This window comes from Passer montanus, unplaced genomic scaffold (genome assembly GCF_014805655.1).
Source record: "Passer montanus isolate IOZ18808 unplaced genomic scaffold, ASM1480565v1 scaffold135, whole genome shotgun sequence".
NCBI classification, from domain to species: Eukaryota; Metazoa; Chordata; class Aves; order Passeriformes; family Passeridae; genus Passer; species Passer montanus.
The window spans coordinates 1,033,667-1,052,673 of NW_024360386.1; the positions used below are offsets into that span (position 1 = coordinate 1,033,667).

General features: G+C 47.6%; 1 protein-coding gene across 1 annotated transcript in view; it reads left to right on the top strand.

Annotated features, from left to right (window-relative positions):
- The window catches only part of PLXNA4 (plexin A4), a 458,075-nt gene that overhangs the window by 408,129 nt on the left and 30,939 nt on the right, over positions 1 to 19,007 (top strand). The window contains exons 22-25 of the mRNA XM_039699488.1: positions 2,413 to 2,681; positions 6,304 to 6,370; positions 8,418 to 8,564; positions 13,421 to 13,580. Of these exons, the coding sequence (XP_039555422.1) occupies positions 2,413 to 2,681; positions 6,304 to 6,370; positions 8,418 to 8,564; positions 13,421 to 13,580 (643 nt within the window). The remainder of the gene's footprint in view (positions 1 to 2,412; positions 2,682 to 6,303; positions 6,371 to 8,417; positions 8,565 to 13,420; positions 13,581 to 19,007) is intronic.

Here is a 19,007-nt window from a genome sequence, read left to right on the forward strand (position 1 = left end):
TCTGCTCCAGGCTCTGGCAGATGGACAGGCTCTTCTCTAGCAATACCTGGGCTGGAGAATCAGGAGCCACACCATGGCCAAGGGGTTGACTGAGCTGTCTGCAAAGCCTTTGGCAAGCTCTGAGCTCCGGAGAGGTTCTGGCATGGCCCTGTAAGATTGCTGGAGGCCAGGCCTGGGCTTGGTTGGCAGGAAGGAGGAGCAGGAGCTGGCACAGGCAGGCCCACGCTTGGCTGGCTGTGTAATCAGAGATGCCTGCTCGGCTTTGCTCCTGCCACTCGGAAGAGCCAAAATTCATCCGACTGTGTGGAGAGAGACGTTAAAAAACCTGATCTGTCAGCAAGGAGGGCTTGTGGGACTGGCTAGGAGGCTGAGTTACACCAGCTACCATACAGATTTGGAGTGCAGGTTGAGTGGCATCCAGCTGCTTTCCTTCAGGACAAGCAGCTCCAACAAACGAGGAGGAATGAGGGGTGCTGAACCTCCCTCTCACACGTGTGCACACACAAACACTTCCATCATTTCAATCCCTACATTCATTAGCCCCATCCAGCTGATCACAGAACAGCACCTGACCCCTGGTGAGGCCTTAGCATGGATGCTCCCCTATGTAGATACACACTGAGCTAATGTTTCAATCCAACACCTTTGATCTCTTTTCCTTTCATTCCATTTGTTGGTTTGGTTTTTTTTTCCTTAATCCTTTGTAAAGCTTCACCAGCTCTCTCAGTGTCAGTATCTTTGGCTACCAACATGAAGGCAGCTCCCATTCTGCTCCCTTCTCTGTAGCACCCAGAAGGAATTGCTATTTATTGCAAAACGCCCCAACACAGATCCCACAGTGAGAAGGTCTTGCTTATTTCCAGTTCATTTGCTAATTAACTGCTTCCAGATGCAGCACAAAATACTTTTCTAGTTATTTTGTTTTAATTCTCCATAATAACCCAGGGACAGACAATATTAAATGTTCAAGCAAGTGAGTTAAAAATAATTATTGGCGGGATGGGTGGTGGTGGTTTGTTGGTTGGTTGCTTGCCTCAATCTATTTAGGAAGTAATTTATTTGTTGGATGCAAAAAGAGTTCAGAACTTTAATTTCCAGAATTAAAAAGTAACAACTCTATAAGGGGCCTTGCATTGCTTGGCTGTTTATGCAAGCCAACTTATTTTGTATTAAAGTGCCAAATTTGGGTGGTTATTAATTCATATATGCCTTGGTGACATGTGTTGCTCTGTGGTGAGACCCTCCAGCTTCCAAGAAAACTTTTCAAGGCCTGGAACAGCTTCAGCAAGTAGAGGGATGAGTTTGGGTTTCTCTATTTAGGTTCCATCTTTGCCTAGAGGCAAAAGGATCAAAAAGACCTTTGTGGAGCCCAGGGTGCAGCACTGAGGTCCTAAATTGTTCCATCTAAAAATGAGTTTATCATTATCATATCTCTCACAGCTGAGAAATAAGAGACTTATCAATCACTGCCTCCAAAACACCTCAGCTCCCAAACCCAGGGGTTCTGCTGGAGGTCAGGGTGTCCTCTCACACCTTCATCTGCCTTGCTCTTCAAACCAAGGTCCAGTTCCATGGTCACCGTCTCAGCCAGTGCCTCACTGCCTCTCTTCATCTCCTCAGAACCTCATCCTGGGCTCTCTTTCCCATTCACTCTCTTTCTGCCTCTCCCAGCTCCCTAAAGCTGAACCCCACACCTCTGCAAGCAGGTTTCTTGCAGGAATGAGAAAGAAATTTTGGACAAAATCAGAGTAAGACTTCATTCTGACTAAAATAAAAATATAACGTGGCATGGCAACACATTTAGGCACCAGAAATCCCTTTTGGATGTATGTCAACACAAGCAGGCCCCAGCTGAGTAATAATTAGCATAACTCCATGCATTTCAGAAGGCTGATCATAATAACCTTTATTAAGAAACACATACTTTTATATCCTAGTTCACTACAGGTAGACTTAATTTGTCCTCTAATTAAAATAGCATCACCATTGGCTAATTATGAAACCACCCTTTGGTAAACAAATCTACATAACACATTCTACGTGTTCACAATACCAGGTGCAGCAAGTGAAGATAAGAATTGTTTCTCATTCTTTTCTCTGCTCTTCTCACAGCCTTTCCCAGAACAATGCCTGGGAAAGTTGTGTTTCTCTCTGTGGCCAGAGAGCTGCTGCCACAGATGTACTGATTGGAGAGGGGAACACAGGACTGGAGAAATCATCTGGACGTGGCTGGGAGTCTTCTCAGACGTCCTAATCTTTAGTTGGTGTATGGATTCCCTTCCTGTCTTTCCTTGGCTGAGGAGCTGGAGAGATGAGAGCAGAGAGAGAAAGAGTGACAACAGGACATGAGGAAAAAGCAAAATGAGGGAAAAGGAAAATGAGGCAAAAGAAAAACCCTTTCTTCTTGCGCAGGTCCCTGGCTACCGTCAGGAACGGGTGGAGAAGGGCCTGAAGCTCTTTGCCCAGCTGATCAACAACAAGGTTTTCCTGCTGTCCTTCATCCGCACGCTGGAGTCGCAGCGCAGCTTCTCCATGCGCGACCGCGGCAACGTGGCCTCGCTGATCATGACGGTGCTGCAGAGCAAGCTGGAGTACGCCACCGACGTCCTCAAACAGCTCCTGGCCGACCTCATCGACAAAAACCTGGAGAGCAAGAACCACCCCAAGCTGCTGCTCCGTAGGTGAGGATGCCTGGGCATGGAGGGAGACGGGCTGGGAGGGCTGTGCTGGTATTGGGGTTTTTCATGAACAGGATGAAACTGCTGGGAGATGTTCCTTCAGCTTTATTACAGCCTCATTACACGGTTGAGACAATTGGAAGATGGCAATAGCTGATGTACAACCAGCAGGAGCCAAAAATTTCTTTGTATCTTGGTTTGAAAAGCCAGGTGTCTGCTAAGGAAAGCAGGAGCCTCCCCAGAAATGGAAAATGTAAACCCCCTCCCTATGAATTATTATAATTTTGAAATTAAAAGGCTCTCAGGCAAAGATATGGGAATAGGAATAACAGTTCTTTACTAGGAAAATTAAAGATACAAATGCAATAGTACAAACATAAAAAAACTACTGCCATAGTCAGAGCAGGAGCTGAGCCCTGTGGGTCAGGGTGGTGGCACAGTCCCATCCCATGGGGGCTCAGCCCTCCTGCAGTGCCAGCTGTGCTTCTGCTGGAGCAGGGATCCTGCACAAGGCTGCAGTTTTCCTCTGCAGCTCCAGGGCTGCTGGAGATGGGCCTGCTCTCCCTCTGGCAATGCAGGGCAGGAGAAAGCTGCTCCTCTGGGAATGCAGTGGGCAAAGGCTGCTGTGCTGTTCCAGGCTCAGATTGGATCCAGGTAGGAATGCTTGGCTCCTGCCCTGGGCGGAGCATCTCCCCATGGGATGCTGGAATTGGATCAGCCCTGCAGGGACACTCAGTGGCCTTGGAGAGCAGAGATCTGCTGGAGGGAGGATTGGCTGTGGGAGAGATAAAGAAAACTGCCCCATGAACAGAAGATAACTGCTCCTCCTCTAACAGATAGAAATAGAAAACCCCCATTTCCAACCTAAGACACTTTGTTACAGAGCATTTAAAAAACTTTCTAGCCAATAGCTACTGCTAAAGCTTACAGACAGTTATTCTAGCCAATTACTAAAAGCACATGCACACCTGCTTCACACAATGCTTGCTTATATGCTTTCTATTAGCAACACACATTTAAGCTTAAAACTTTCTACCTAAACCATTATGAAACTTAAAACCTTCTACTATCTTGCTAAGTATATTTTTCTGCAGTCTTAAGGTCTATCTTAGCCAAGCCTAAAACTCAAGCTATTGTTTCATGTCCTTGCTTGCTTGTACTATTGTAACTTTTTCTACTTTCAGACTTTGCAGCTGCAGCTAGTTCTAAGTTTTCTGTTCTGTCTATTTCTAAAGCCTGCTTTTACAGCTTTCTGGAAGTCTTCTCACCTTTGCTATTTCCCATAGTGCCCACATAAAAATCTTAATCATCTTTGGAGCTGTTGATCTTGGTCTGTCTCCTCCCTAACTGAAAAGTCGTCAATGATCAAAAGTTACAGAACTAATCCACCTCTGTATTTGCATGTGGATCCTCCAGAAAGTTTCACAAGGACAGAAAAAGCTTAATCCCTATTTAGGGCTCTTTGCATGCTTAAAATGTTAATTTATGCTTACATTTCCTTTTAATCTAAAAGCTCTGATCATGTTGTGTAGGACCTATAGGAATATCCACTTATATGGTCCATTAAATCCCTGGTGAGAGCAATGAACTTCTTCTATCTCCTGCCAGGGACATGGATTTCCCAGCTTTGTTTCTTGTTCCTGAGTTAACTACGGACACATGGAGAGCCTTCAGCTGCATTTTGGGATCTCATTTCTCTCCCAGAGCTGGGAGTTAGTGGAAATCAGCAGAAAAGAGGGACAACAGAACTGGTTTCGTACAGGGAACAAGTTTGAATTGAAGCCTCTTGTTTTGGTCTGAGGTCTAAACTCCACAGCTCTGGGGGAAACCTCAAATTTGCAATCTACTGCTCTGTAATTGATGTCCTTTCCTTGCCTAGGGAAGTGCTCCCTCTTCTGCCTTTAGGATCAGATTCATCTCCCTTTCACACACTGGACCAACCCTCCTGGTTCAAGGAACCTAAATAAAATCAGGAGAAGTCTTCTGGAGATGAGTGGCCTTTGCCACGGCTCAGAGCTGGCTCTGAGGAGCCCCCAGTTGATTACAATGGACAGTTTGGACACAGAGATCTCTGGTGCCTGCTGGGTTGGGGAGATTTTTGATCTGGCACATGGCCCACTGTGGAGAAGCAATGGACAGTTTGGACACAGAGGAGATCTCTGGTGCCTGCTGGGCTGGGGAGATTTTTGATCTGGCACATGGCCCACTGTGGAGAACCAGCAGAAAAGGAGCACAAGGCAGTTCCTGGCATTCAGGGCAGCAGTGCCAGGGGCAGAGGCTGGACTTTGCTTTGGTGTCACTTGAGTCCCTGATGTGATCAAGCCCTGCAGCCTGGCTGGTGACCACCCTCCAGCTGTCCCCAGGCTTCCTGCCTACACTTCTTCTCTGATGCTGGATGGCATTGCCTCCCCCCTTCATTTCCTCCTTTTCCTTCCCCTTTCTCCATCTGTCTTTCTTTCTTGCTCACTCTGAGTATCCCATCTTTTCCCATTCTCCTTCTTCCAGCTCTTTTGTAAGTCTAATCCTCTCTGTTGGACATTAGTTGTGGCCTTTGGAAGGAGAGCCAGTGAACAAAGATGGCACATTCAGTATTCCAAACCCTGGAAGCACCAGGAGAAGCCAGAGAAGGAAGTCCTGCACTGAGCAGCACCAGAACAGAACTTGTGAATAGCTGAGTGCCTTGGGTCAGATGTTGGTGTGAGGTCCTCAGACAGCTCTTTAGAGCAGCTGGATTCATCTTGGTGCTTCCCTTCCCTCCCCATGAGTCTGTGAAAGGGAATATTTTGCAGTTTGACAGAAGAAATGAGCTGCTGGAAGTGGTTTTCCCACCTCACCTGTGTCCAGTGTTCATCCTGCATGACATTTATGGCCCTAAAGGGATTTTCTGGGCAGAGAGCAGCAGCAACAACAACCAAGAACCTCTGCATGGCTTAGGTGAGAGCCATGACAGGGACCCACTTTAATTCTTCCAGGCAGGGACTCTTCTTTTTTCTTGCTTTCCCAAGTTTCTCTTGGTTTCTCTTGTTTTTTCTCCTGTGCATGTGCTGAAGCCAGCACAAGTTTCTGCAGGAGAAGCTCACCCTGAAGCCTCGAGATGGATTTTTGTTTGATTGAGGACAGAGTGCTCAAGGGCAGAAGGATGTGCTCTGTGTATGTGCCACAGTGACACATTGAGGAGTGTAATCACTCCCAAATGCCAGGGAGATAGGCAGTGCCAGATAACTGCTCCCCAGAGACTTAGATCTGTCTCTCCAGAGTATTTATACAGCCTCCTTGACATATGGCCTCGCTCTGAGCTCCTCAGATTTGATGGATTTATCCGCCCTGAGCTCTTTGGAGAAGATTCCCTCAAATGTCATCAACTCGTTTTCGTTGTTGGAGAAACTGAAAAACAGACACACAGGGACTTGTAGTCACAGGAGAATCAACAGGGCAGCAAGGGTTTTCCTGCAGGTTTCCTAAATCCAAAACTAAACCTAGTTTTGGATTTAGGGAACCTAGGATGTGCAAAATCCTGATGGTGCCATGCCAGATTTCCCACTGGGCAGGAAGATGGACAAGGACAGGATTTTGATAGGACCAGCATTTCTAACTCATTTCCAATTCTCTTTTTTCTCCACTTTAGGACAGAGTCTGTGGCTGAGAAAATGCTGACCAACTGGTTCACCTTCCTCCTCTACAAGTTCCTCAAGGTAAGAGGAGGAGCATGCCTGGAAAAAACAGCTGCTTAAAGCATTTCTTCTTGGTGAGGATCAGTTGGGGTGAAAACTTCCCAGATAGGAAGTTAAAGGCTTTTTTTTTTTGCCTCTGGAAGGAGGTCACTGCCTAATAGGATATGGACTATTTTCTGTCCCAGGGAGAACAAAGAGGGGCACTTTGTTAGAGAGACAACTTGTTGGTCCCTCTCTTGTACAGAGGGGGGATCTAAGGATCACTGTGGAAATTGGAAGGATTTCAGAGCCTGCCTGAGACCTGTGTGGAAAATGCTGTCCTTTTAACAGCAGACTGAGGTCTCCATCATGTGGTGACCCATATTTCCAGTGCACAGTGGATGGAGATCTCCTTCCACCCCAGCTCAGAGGCAGCACTGAGACACAGCCCCACAAGGATGGACGGACACCCATCAGCAAAGCTGTGTGAAACAGCTTGAGTGGAAGGACTTGAGGCACCCCCTGAGCTCTCTCATTCCTCCTGGAAGGTCTCCGTGGGCTTTGTGCAGTTGAAAAAGTCTTTCAGTCTTTGAGCCCTGCCACTGACTGCGGGGGTATCCAATTTCCCCTGCAGGACCCACACTGAGCCTCAAGAATCACAATTGCCAAGCTCAGAGCCAGCTTGTTTGGAAGGAGCTGAGTCTGCACCTCTCCCCCACTCCCACTGCAGCTGCTAAATATCCTCCCACCTCACATCCTCATTTGGACAGAATAACCACCTCCACCAGGCAATTTGAGGCTGTGCAAATAAACCCCAATCCCCCTGAGCCTTCCCCAGGCACAACCAGTTCAAGGACGAGCTCATGGGAAAGTTTTGAAGGTCCCTGGAAGGTAATTTCAGTGACTCCAGTATCAGATCCCTGCTTTCAGCTGAAAGGAAAGGATATAAGGAGGTGACTCTCTAAAGAGCTGCTTTTATAATAGGCTTTTTTCACCCCACTCAGCTACTTGTCTTCTTGCCTTAGCCTGAACAGAGGCCTGATAAGGGCAGGAGACAGGCACACAGAAGCAATATGCTGCTGGCAGATAAGCTAATTAAGTGGGAGACAGGTGTAGGGACTGAAAAAGGGGCCACTTTGCCTCCGATTATTAACTTGTTTTCGCTGGGATTTACACCAGAGGAAAATGACCTCGCTGGTTGAGTTGGGACACGAGAGGAGAGGGCGAGGAGGGGAGGAAGAAGGGAGGGATGAAGGGGAAGGGATTCAGGAGCAGAAAGCTCGGGGTGCATGGCACTGAGGGAGTGCAGCAAGGGAGGAAAAGTGTGGGAAGAGTGAGTGGAAATGATGAGGAGAAACTAGGGACAGATGAGCTTGGCTGTGCCTGCCTGGGGATGCTTTTTGCTGTCCTGTGCTGGGCCCCACACTTCTGTCACCTGCCCACAGGCCCAGGGGCACATCTGGGCCTCAAAATTCCTGTTTGCCTGCAGCATGAGGGTGCCCAGGGAATCTGCCCAGGCACCCAGAATGTGGCACCAGCCATCCATCTGCCTTTAAAACCTGCTTCCAGGTCATTTGGGATCCATCCCACTACCTGCTCCACCAGTGCAAAGCTCTGTCCTGGTGGCCATCACTGACACCATGACAGGACACTCACAGGGTCACAGCATAAGCTGAACAGGAAGGGACCCACAAGGACGATCAAGTCAACTCCTGGTGCTGCACAGGACCATCCCTGAGGATCCCTCCATGTGCCCAAGAGCTTTGTACCATCAAATCCAACTCCTGGGGCTACACAGGACCATCCCCAAAGGTTCCTCCATGTGCCCAAGAGCTTTGTACCTTCGAGTCCAGGTCCTGGTGCTGCACAGGGCCATCCCCAGGGGTCCCACTGTGTGCTCAAGGGCTGGTTGCACTCTGTGGAAGTTGAGGGTCACCTCTGATCCTGTGCTGTTGGAATGGACTGGTTCCCATTGATATCCATGATGGGCGATGTGGGATGGCGAACCAAGGCAGTCCCTGGGATGCCTAGGCTGGACTCTCAATTCTCACCTGTAGTTTCACCTCGTGGTTACCTCTCATCCCTGCAGGAGTGTGCTGGAGAGCCTCTCTTCTCCCTGTTCTGTGCCATCAAGCAGCAGATGGAGAAGGGCCCCATTGACTCCATCACGGGGGAGGCGCGGTACTCCCTGAGCGAGGACAAGCTCATCCGGCAGCAGATCGACTACAAGACCCTGGTGAGTGCTCTGGGCACACCTTCCCATGGCCTGCCCCAGAATCTTCTGCCTAAAGGGCCTTTAGAGAGCAGAAACCAGTGGCTGACCCTCTGGGGTGATTTATTCTTGTGTTTTAGTAGGGTAATGCTGCCTAAGGCTGACTGTGAAAATTTAAAAATGTGTTTTTCCAATGAGGATTTCAGCATCAAGGAACAGTCAGAGGTGCACGGTGCAGGGACCTATCAGGTCAGCTCTAGAGCTGGTGCAGCCCTCCCTCCTGAGAAAGCACAAGTCAAAGAAAAAGGAACTTGATTTAAAGATTTAAAGGGAAAGAATACTAATCCCTGTCACTGAGCCATCTCCCCCAAAATGGAATCGTCTGCATGGGGCAACATATACATTGCATATGTGCAGCTTTAGCTTCTGCTCTGAGATTACATCCTCTTCCCACTTGATTAAGGAGCATCAATTAAAGAGCATTAGATATCTCTTCTTAGAGTGTTTGTGGGCCTTCATTCTTCCCTGGATGCTTTAAATCCACTGAGCCTCTAAGTCTCTGCTGGATGAAGAACACTTTCTAAGCCTTCAGTGATCCTTGTAATTTTTCTATTTCCCATCATTATTCTCAGCAAATCCCAAGTTTTAGGACAGTCAGAAGATGCTCTAAACTGATCAGATTATTTTATTGCACTTTAAAATGAGGGACATTCACCTCACTTAGCTCCAGATACCTCTGAGGGCTGTGTCCAATCACAAAATCATGGGGTGGTTTGGGAGGGGATCCTAAAGATCATTTAGTTCCAAGTCTTAGACCTTAACCTGTCTTAAACTTTAGCCCAGGCAGGCTGATGCTAGAGATGTCCTTTCATGTTCTTCAACTCCAGTCTAGAGCTGAGCTTTGATTGAATCCAAGTCTGGTGTGGGGGTGGACTTAATTCTTAAATAAGGCCACAGTTTTATTCTCCATATTAAAAACGTGACTTTCCTACTAAGTTGGTAGAGTGCTGCTTCTCTGCTGTTATGTGTGACTGTCTAAAATTTCAGAAGACTGATCACACATGGAGAAAATGAGCAGAAAAGAGAAAAAAATGCAGCCACAGAGTGATCACTTTCACCGAAGGAAATCCCCCCGATCCTTTTAGGCTTGATCTAAAGCAGCCAGCAAAGGGTAGTAATTATACATCAGGCTGAACAAAGCTCTCCTCTGCTGGCTTTGTGCTGTTTGATGATAATCAGCTCTCCCTCTTACATCTCAAGAGCAGACAAATATACCCTGATAGGAATCTCAGCAGATTTACAGAGATCAGCTCTGGTGAAGGAGATTAGGAAGGAGCAGAATATGAATAGGATTGTTCTTCGTTTCTGTTTCTCTTTATTTCTTTTTTATTTTGTCCTTCTTCTACCTTCCTTGAGCTGCCTGACATCTTTTATTAAAAATATAGAGTAATGAAATAAAGCCAGAACTGATTCAGTGGTTGCAATATGGGAATTCCAACAGAAAAATTGGAGAGAGGCTATTTACAGAGGCCTGGAGTGACAAGACAAGAGGGAATGACTTCAAACTGAAAGAGAGTAGGTTTAGATTGGAAATTAGAAAAAAAATCTTCCCTGTGAGGGTGGGGAGGCCCTGGCACAGGGTGCCCAGAGAAGCTGTGGCTGCCCCTGGATCCCTGGGAGTGTCCAAGGCCAGGATGGACAGGGCTTGGAGCATCCTGGGATAGTGGAAGCTGTCCCTGCCCATGGCAGGGGTGTGGAATTAGATCATCTTTCAGGCCCTTCCAACCCAAACCATTCTACAATTCTATAATTCTCAGAATGCTTTCCTATACTTGGCTTTCTTGGGGCCTTTCTCCTTTTTCTCCACCAAACCTCACTGTATGAAAACCCCATGGAACATTCCAGACTAATACAAGGTGAGAGAAGGATTTCTGTCCCTGGGACAGGAACTGCAGAGATGTCCTGGTCTCAGGAAAAACCACACAAACTCAGAACCAGGGTCACCATGGGAATAACCACAAATTGTGCCCTTATTTTATAAATGCCACTAATGTGTAGTGGAAATCAGGGCTTAGCTGAGCCAAGCTTTGCATGTATACAGACATTCAGAGACAGCTCATGGCTGGAAGAGCTGGAAGATAAAAAAAAAACCACCCAAGGATGGAGTGAAAGGTCAATAAACACAAATCCAGAGAAAGGAGATGTCCCAAGGCCACACAGAGTCAGTGGGAGAGCAGGGCTCAGAGATAACTTCTCCACGTGCTCCCACTCCCATTCCCATCCATGCTGACCCCACATCCTGATGGGACACAGGGTTCTGAGTGACAGAACAGTGCTGCTGTCCTCTCAGTGCCCAAACAGTCACATCCTGAGTGACCCTGAAGCCCAAATGAAGCTGGTGGGTGATGGAGCAGCAACATTGCGTTTGGGAGATCCACATCACAAAACTTCCCTCAGAGTTCCTGCAGGAACATAACCCACCATGGGGTCTCTTCCCCACCAGCTGGCAACAAAGATTGCTGAGCAGCACTGCTGGAACAGTGTGATTTGTTTCTGGTTTGAGTATGGAGAAAAGTTTCATGCTCTACATGAGAACAGATGGAAAACTCCACTGGAAAGATGATGTAAAGCCTGGGGAATATATGCCAAAGCCAGTGTGCTCTGGGAAATGGGTTGGCTTCCTTAACTAGAGTTTGAATTCCCTAAGATGCTGGAGGGGGAGACTTGACAGTCGTTGTAAGGAATCCAGAGATGTTTAGGGGTTTTCAGGGGTCACCAACTGCCCCAGCTGTGCTTGGAGCACAAGAACAGCCCTTTGAAGAATTGCCATCCCTGCTCCTTCTTCCAGCTGAGCTGGAAAACAGGGAAGCAAGGATTACTGTCACCAGGGTGTGATTGAGTGTGGTTCACTCAGGCAGAGTTTTCCTGACACTTTCTAAAGCTGCTGTATCCCTGTGAAATTCCAGGATAACCCAGATCAAGTAACCACTGTCACCTTCCAGCTGGGTGTCTCCACTAGTGTGGGGACACTGGTCAGCACCTGCAGGAGATTTTGGGGTCTTCTGCACCAGATGCTGGCCTGGCAGGGCAGCTCAGATCATTTCAAAGAACACCAAGTGCCTTCTGGGGGGAACTGACCCAAAATCCAGCTGTTTGTATCAGAGATTATCACACCACAGAGCTTGCCCTGACTGACACCAGCTCATTTCAGCTGAGCTCAGACCACTGAGAGAGAAACCTGGAGAGTAACTTGGTCCCCAGAGCCAGGTGTGTCCCCAAAGAGGCTGTCCCAGGCTGCCATCACTGCTCCATTCCCCTGTGACAGAATAATTTAGGTTGGAAAACATCTTTAAGACCATTAAGTCCAACCACAAATTAAACACCAGTGCAGGCTCTCAGCAATCAGGTGGGATTTTCTGGATGCACCCAAGAAGTTTGCAGAGGAAGAGGTTCCAGTGGGCTGGGAATGGGCATAACCCAGGAGAGCTGCAGAGGACAAAACCAGCTAATGTCCTTCAACACCGGATTCATTTCAGCAGTTTTATGTACAATTCTGTGATCCTTTGAGATGAAAGATGCCCCAGGAGTGTAAATCTGTGCTGTTATTATAATCTGAATTGATGCTTTTTCAATACTTCTGGAAGTAACATACAAATAATAGCATTATGATCTAATCAATATCTCCTATTTACATCTCCCCTTTCATCCAGCAAGATCACAGAGCTCTTTGTAAGCAGTATCTTCACAAGTCCCTCTTGGCTGAACATCACCAAAGGGAGCCTGGTGAGGCAGTGTGTAATTAGGCTGATAGGATTTCACCCCATTTTTGAGTTCTCACTACATTTTAGGAGGTGAGGATGGAAAGTGATGGACAGTCCAGCACCTCTTGCATGCTACAGAAGGGAATTTAAGTCAAGTTAAAATTTGTCTGAGGCACCAAAACCAACATATCTGCGCTTGTAAAGTACCACAGGAACATTTAATGACCATGTACAGCCTGGACCCCTTTCAAAGGTGTACTAAGTTTATAAAACTTTATAGACTTCACACTTGTGCAGAAATGAGCAGAATGGTCAACAGAGACACAGGCAAGTCTTAGCAGGGAAATTGCTGTTAAATACTCTGTGTTTAAGGTATCCCCCCCTCACCACATGCTTTGCATTTACTCTTGGGCAGAGCGGAGAAAATTAAATTTTCCTTCTGAGAAAAGAGAGGCCTCTCCTGTTGGGTTGATTTTCTTCTTCCGTATGTGAAAGCAAATGTTGTTGATGCTGGTTTGTGTTTCGTTTCTTAAGAAGCCCTGGATTTCAGATTAATAACATTCTTTTGAGGAGGGTCTGCTCAGCTCCATGGCTGTGCAGATAGACAAACATAAAGCTTTTCACTGGGGATCATCAAAACGAGGTGGCAATGCAAGGAGGCCACTCCTGAATTAGGTCACCTTGACATCTCAATGAACATTTTTTACTCAAAGCACTTAGCTGGTATTCATGGGTTTTCTGTTGTTAAGAAAGAAATTCTTCCCTGTGAAGGTGGTGAGGGTTAGGGTTAGAGGTGCCCAGGGAAGCTGTGGCTGCCCCATCCCTGGAAGTGTCCAAGGCCATGTTGGATGGGACTGGGAGCAACCTGGAACAGTGGAAGGTATCCCTGCCCGTGGCAGGGGGGTGGAATTAGATAATCTTTCAGGCCCTTCCAACCCAAACCCTTCTGTGACTCCATGATTTAATGCAATGAAGACACCCCCAGGTGAAACCACACCTCTGTGCCCGTGTGAGGGAGGCAATACCCTTGGTACCCATTTTTTTGCACCCTAGACTCTACAAAGGGGGGCAGGCAGGGGGTTTCAGTGCCCTGTGAAAGGTGTGGTGCCTCTCTCCCAGGTGCTGAGCTGCGTGAACCCTGACAATGTGAACAGCCCCGAGATCCCGGTGAAGATCCTCAACTGCGACACCATCACCCAGGTCAAGGAGAAGATCCTCGATGCCATCTTCAAGAACGTGCCCTGCTCCCACCGGCCCAAAGCTGCTGACATGGACCTGGGTAGGAGATTGCTGCTGGCCAGGCGGGGAGAGGGGAGCTGGGAGATGGACAAACTCCATCCAGACACTCTGCTGGGGCAGGGAGCCCTCTCCACACCCCTGCAAGGCAGAGAAATCACAGTGAAAGGGCACATTTTGGGGATGTTCATGCTCCTGGCTTAGGAAATCTTTGGCTTTAAAAAGACCAGCACTGTGTTTTTCTGCCCATGGAATTCATCTTGGACAAAAGTCTGGAAGAAGCATGGGTGGGACTGTTCTTGTTCTCTTGCCAAAGACCCCTGGAAAAAGGATACCTGGAGTGAGGATGCTGGGAGGAGTGGGTGTCTGAATTTGGAGTCTACAGGCAGGTGTGGCACCACACCTGGAGAGTATGAGAAAATGTAGAAAAATAGGGAGGATATGAAAAATTGCAGAAAAATCTGCTCGGGCCATTGATGAGGTGTCCGATGAAGGGCTGGGGACTTCATTGTGGCTGAATCTGCCAGAATTTGCTCTCAGTGACCTTCAGTGAAAGAGACTGGGCTGGAAAATGATGGAGTCTATAAAACCAGCTGAGCTGTAGAGGAACCAAAAGGAGAAGGAATGGACGGAGGCCAAGAAACGATTCACAGCAATAATGAAGGCAGCAATGAGAGGTCAGGGATTGAAGTTAAGTGTCTGAGTGTGTGTATTTGTAGGGGAGGGAGGAGTTCCTGACAGAAATTGCCCATCAAAGGCAGTTAGAATAACGAAAGAAGCTGCCAAAACCAGCAGCAGTAAAGAGCAGATCACGTAGATCATCCAGAAAAGACCCACGGTGGCTCTGGAGCTGCTGAGAGGTGGGGGGAGCCTGAGGGAAGGCAGGAATGGGGTTCACAGCCACATCTCCTGACCCATCTGGTGCTCCATGGTGGCCACAGAGACCAATTCCTGCAGATCTCAGACTGGGTGTGTCTGGGGAATTGTTTGTTCTGCTGTGAAGATGAAGGATGTGTCCATAATGAGATGCAGGAATTTTACCTGCACATTGTAAATACAGGGATTAAGTGGATTGCACTGTAGTTCTGGGAACCAGAAGTGTGTGTGTGCAGGGTTTCAGCTGGAGCCTGACAATTCTGCATCCAGAATTGCTGCTGGTTTCAGAAATATTGATCTCTTCCAGACTGGACAGGGCTTGAAGCAACCTGGTCTGGTGGAAGCTGCCCACAGAAAGGGGTTGGAACATTCAGATCCCTTCCCACCCAGCCCAGTCTGTGATTCCATGACCTCCTGGGTGGTGCTGAGGAGCAGAAAGTTCCAGAAAGTTGGCATGAACATGTGCACCCCCTCAGGTTTGCCCACAGTGACAACAGACTGGCTAATGGGCAGCTCTGGCCAGGAGCACTGATGAGGCAGCTGGGAGGGGAAAAACAATTAAAATATAAATAAAAAGCCCTTATCCAGTAGAAGATTGCAGCAAAGCAGATAACAAGGTGGGAGGAGATGGGTGAAACAGGAGCAAGAGGGTCCACACACCCAGCCACAGCTCCATCCCAGCTTTCCCACCAGGAAATGATGCTCCTTGGCACCTGGCGTCCTTCAGATGTGCTGGAGGCAGCAAGGGGAGTGCAGAAAGCCCTGCTGACCCTCAGGAACCATCAGAGAGCTCTCAGGATCAGCCTGCCCTGAGCTCGGGGCTGCAGAGGGGCTGGAGCAGAGCAGGGCAGAGCAGATGGCTGCAATCTGGCCTTGAAACCCGTGGCTTTCAAACAGCAGCATCATTTCCTGCTCCCATCACCATTTTCTGGGCTTGCTGTCCACGCTCAGGCCAGATTGCTCACATGGCAGAAAGCAAACAAGCTAATGAGTTGTTTTGAGCTGTTAAATGCAGGGTAGCTGCAGGCAGAGGGACTTGTGCGTGTGGCAAATGTCACAACGTTTGGCAGTTGCCCAGGCAACTCCTGGAGGGGGTTGTCAGCTGAAAGCCTTTATTTTGGACACCCTGAGGTTAGGTTTTAGTCCAAACCCCCAAATTGCAGCCCCCTGAATAGAGACTTCTTTCCACGGTGGTGATTTTTGTTATTATCATTTTTAAAAGATCTCTCCCACACATGAAACACCCCGTCTTTGGGAAAACATCAAGGTGTGAGGGTCACAAAACAGGAATGTGGCTTTGTGCTGAGGTGTTTGCTCTTCCCTGGGTTCTGGATGCTTTTTGGAAGGTGGTGCTGAGGTCAGAGGTGGAGGGAGGGAGCTGATGGCTTGGCTTGCTCTCAGTGATGCTGTCCCAGGTTCTTTTTAGTCCATGTCAAGTGAGATTTCACTGCCTCACCACCCCTGCAGTGCTGGGATGTGGGGCTCATTTAAACTGGAAACACTTAAACTGGGTCTGAATTTAGTATGTATAGGGTAAGACAGAAAGTTTGCATTTATCTCTTCTGAAGACAGGCTGGGAGAGCTTGGGGGTGCCCAGCCTGGAGAAGAGGAGACTCCAGAGAGACTTTAGAGCAACTTCCAGTGCCTAAAGGGGCTCCAAGAGAGATGGAGAGGCACTTTGGGCAAGGGCCTGGAGTGACAGGACAAAGGAAAATGGTTTAATACTAAAAGAAGGGGAGTTTTAGATTAGATTTTAAGAAAGAAATTCTTTACTCTGAGGATGATGAGGCCCTGGCACAGAGTGCCCAAAGCAGCTGTGGCTGCCCCTGGATCCCTGGAAGTGCCCAAGGCCAGGCTGGACAGGGCTTGGAGCAGCCTGGGATGGTGGAAGCTGTCCCTGCACATGGCAGGGGTGGCACTGGCTGATCTTTAAGGTCTCTTCCAACCCAAACCATCTGTGATTCTATGCTTCACTCCACTCAGGGTGAAATATTTCTCTGTTGTTTTTCAGCTCCACGCTCTGAGATAAACTTTTGTTCCCATCTTTTCTCCACCCCAGAAACAGAGCTGAGTTTCTTCTCTCTTCCTAGACCTGGATCAGAGGGAAGGCACGAGGGAGGTGTAACATTTTCTGTAGGATTTGAGGTGCAGGGTGACATCTCCCCATCTTCCCTCTCCCCACAGAGTCACCCCCTAGCCATTGCTGCTGATTCACCTCATTGTCAAAGGGCCCCTGGAATTTCCTTTTTCCCAGTCAAGCTGAACAGAAAGGTTGCTCCTTAAAAAAAAAAAAAAATAAAAAAAAAATAAAAAGAGAGAAAAAAAAAAAGAAGCAAAGAAGTAATTCCTGCGTGCAATAAAAAGATACACTATCTGCTGAATGAAATATAAAGGCTTCACAGCAGCTGTCTCCTGAGTTTGCATTTACCACTGCTCCTGATTGGAAGGCTTGATAAAGTTAATGGGATTTTTACCTCCCTCCCCCTCTCCTCCCTCTCTCTGGAAGGTGGAAGTGTAACAAATTGGATTGGAGTGTGTCTGTCCTTTGTGCTGGCTCAGAGGAGTGCTCGGATCCGAGCAGAGAGGGGACAGGGTGCTGCCAGCAGGACAGAGCTGGCAGGGTTCACTTAATGCTGTGAAGATGGATGGCAGGGTCACCTTCCCCCTTCCCATTTCCTTGCAGGTCTGTTTGTGACCCCCTGAGCTCGTGGAGAAGGGGAGCAGTGAGGCCAGGAAGAGTTGGGGACACCTCAGGGTCCTTTCCTTGCTCAGGTCATTGCTCAGGTGCTCAGTGAAGTATCAGAGGTGAAGTGATTTGTGTTTCGGTAGGCTGCAAAACTGAGACTGGAGACTCCAAGCCTGCCCTGAAGGTTTTCCTCCTTGTCTGGTGCAGTCAGGCTGGCCCTGACTCTTCCTCACACAGCCCCAAGGCCAAGGAAAGGGTGCAGGAATCCTCTGAGTCTCTGCACAAAAGGCTGGGGGAAACATCTCAGGATGTCCCTGGAGCAGAGGGAAATCTGCTCTGAGCACCTTGCCCAGCCATGGAATAGAAATAAAGCCCAGGGTGGGGAAAGCTGTGCTCAAACACCTGTGCATCCCTCCCAAAACACAAGTGTGTGTCTCTCCAAAGGTGAGCCAGGGCAGAAAAGGACCACAGGGACATGAAGAGCCATGAAGGAGGGAGGTCAAAGTGACACTGTCCCCATGACCCCGTGAGGAAAGCACACAAGAAACACTCTGTGACAGCAGAATTGGCTTGGCCTTGAGTGGGGCACTTTCTAAGAGTGCCATTTCCCATCCCAGCCCAAACTTCAGCATTTTTTGCTCTTCTAAGCAGTGTCTGGGACCAGTTGTATGGCAGGGATCTGGCCCAGGTGGGAATGAGCAGAGAGCATCATCCTCAGACTCCACAGGGGTGATGTAGGTGTAGTGGTTTTTAATGGTTTATTGCATTTTTTTACTTTTATTTGGTAGGGAATAAAGTACACTCAATGTTATGTTCTTTAGTTTAAGTGCTAATAAGGTTGTTTTTGAAATTAGTTTTGTTGTTTGATTCAATTTTTTAGTTTTTAAAGGACTTGTTTTTTAAGACCTAGGATGGTGTTACAGGCCATAGCGTGAGGTGTAGGGCAGGTCTCTAATTATTTAGTGGTGGTTTTTATTCTTGTGAGTCCACAGTGTTTACCTTGCTGTGTTTGGGGTAGCGTGATGTAGTTAACTTGTTAGGCTTTTCTATACTTATATTTGGAATATTTGTCTGCTATACTACAGGGGTTTTATTTGTTTGGTTTGTTTGATGGTAGTCTCACAGTTATGGATAATCTGAGAAATATTGTTTATGGTCAGGTTTATTCTTTGGTCTTGTGCTTACTTATAGGTGGTATCTGTGAAAGCTCCTGAGAGTTCCTGAGTTCCTTTCATCTTTGGCATTTGTTTTTCACGAGAGTGTGTACAATTTTGTAGTAGCTAGGAGCTTTACATCCCTTCCATAAATGCCTCCCAGGCAAAACCACCAGAGCAGGTGAGGATCTGAGGAGCTGGAGTAGATGAAGGGCAGTTCAGGATCAGTGCTCAGCCAACACAACCTCTGCTCACCCTGAGTGTCTCCAGCCAAAGCAACACCCAGCAATAAACACAGTTGCTGACCTCTTCCTGCTAATTTAAATGAATAATAAAGGCAAGTGCAGCTTTCCTATTGCATTTTAATTATGTGATAAGAAAAGTGCTGAAACCAAAGGAAATTTGCAACAGTGCTTGCATTTTTATATTGGGAAAAACAAGCAAGGGTGGCAGGTGATGTCTCCATATCCAAGAGTTCATTTTAATTAACTCCTGCAAATGAATGGATTTTTTGCTGTGGCTCTGGCTAAGCTGTATTTGGTTGGGTTGCTGTGACTGAAATGTGACAACCAAGAGGAGAGCTTTGAATGGTCCAGGTTGATGAAGAATTCCTCTCCTTTTGGTCATGTTTATGTTTTCCTTGCTTTAGGCAAGTCCATCAGTCCTCTGTGGGGAAAGCTGTAGCAATCCTCCTCAAGACTCCAAAATCTTATAAGTCTTTTCTAGCTTTAATAATTCTGTCATTTTATGGAGT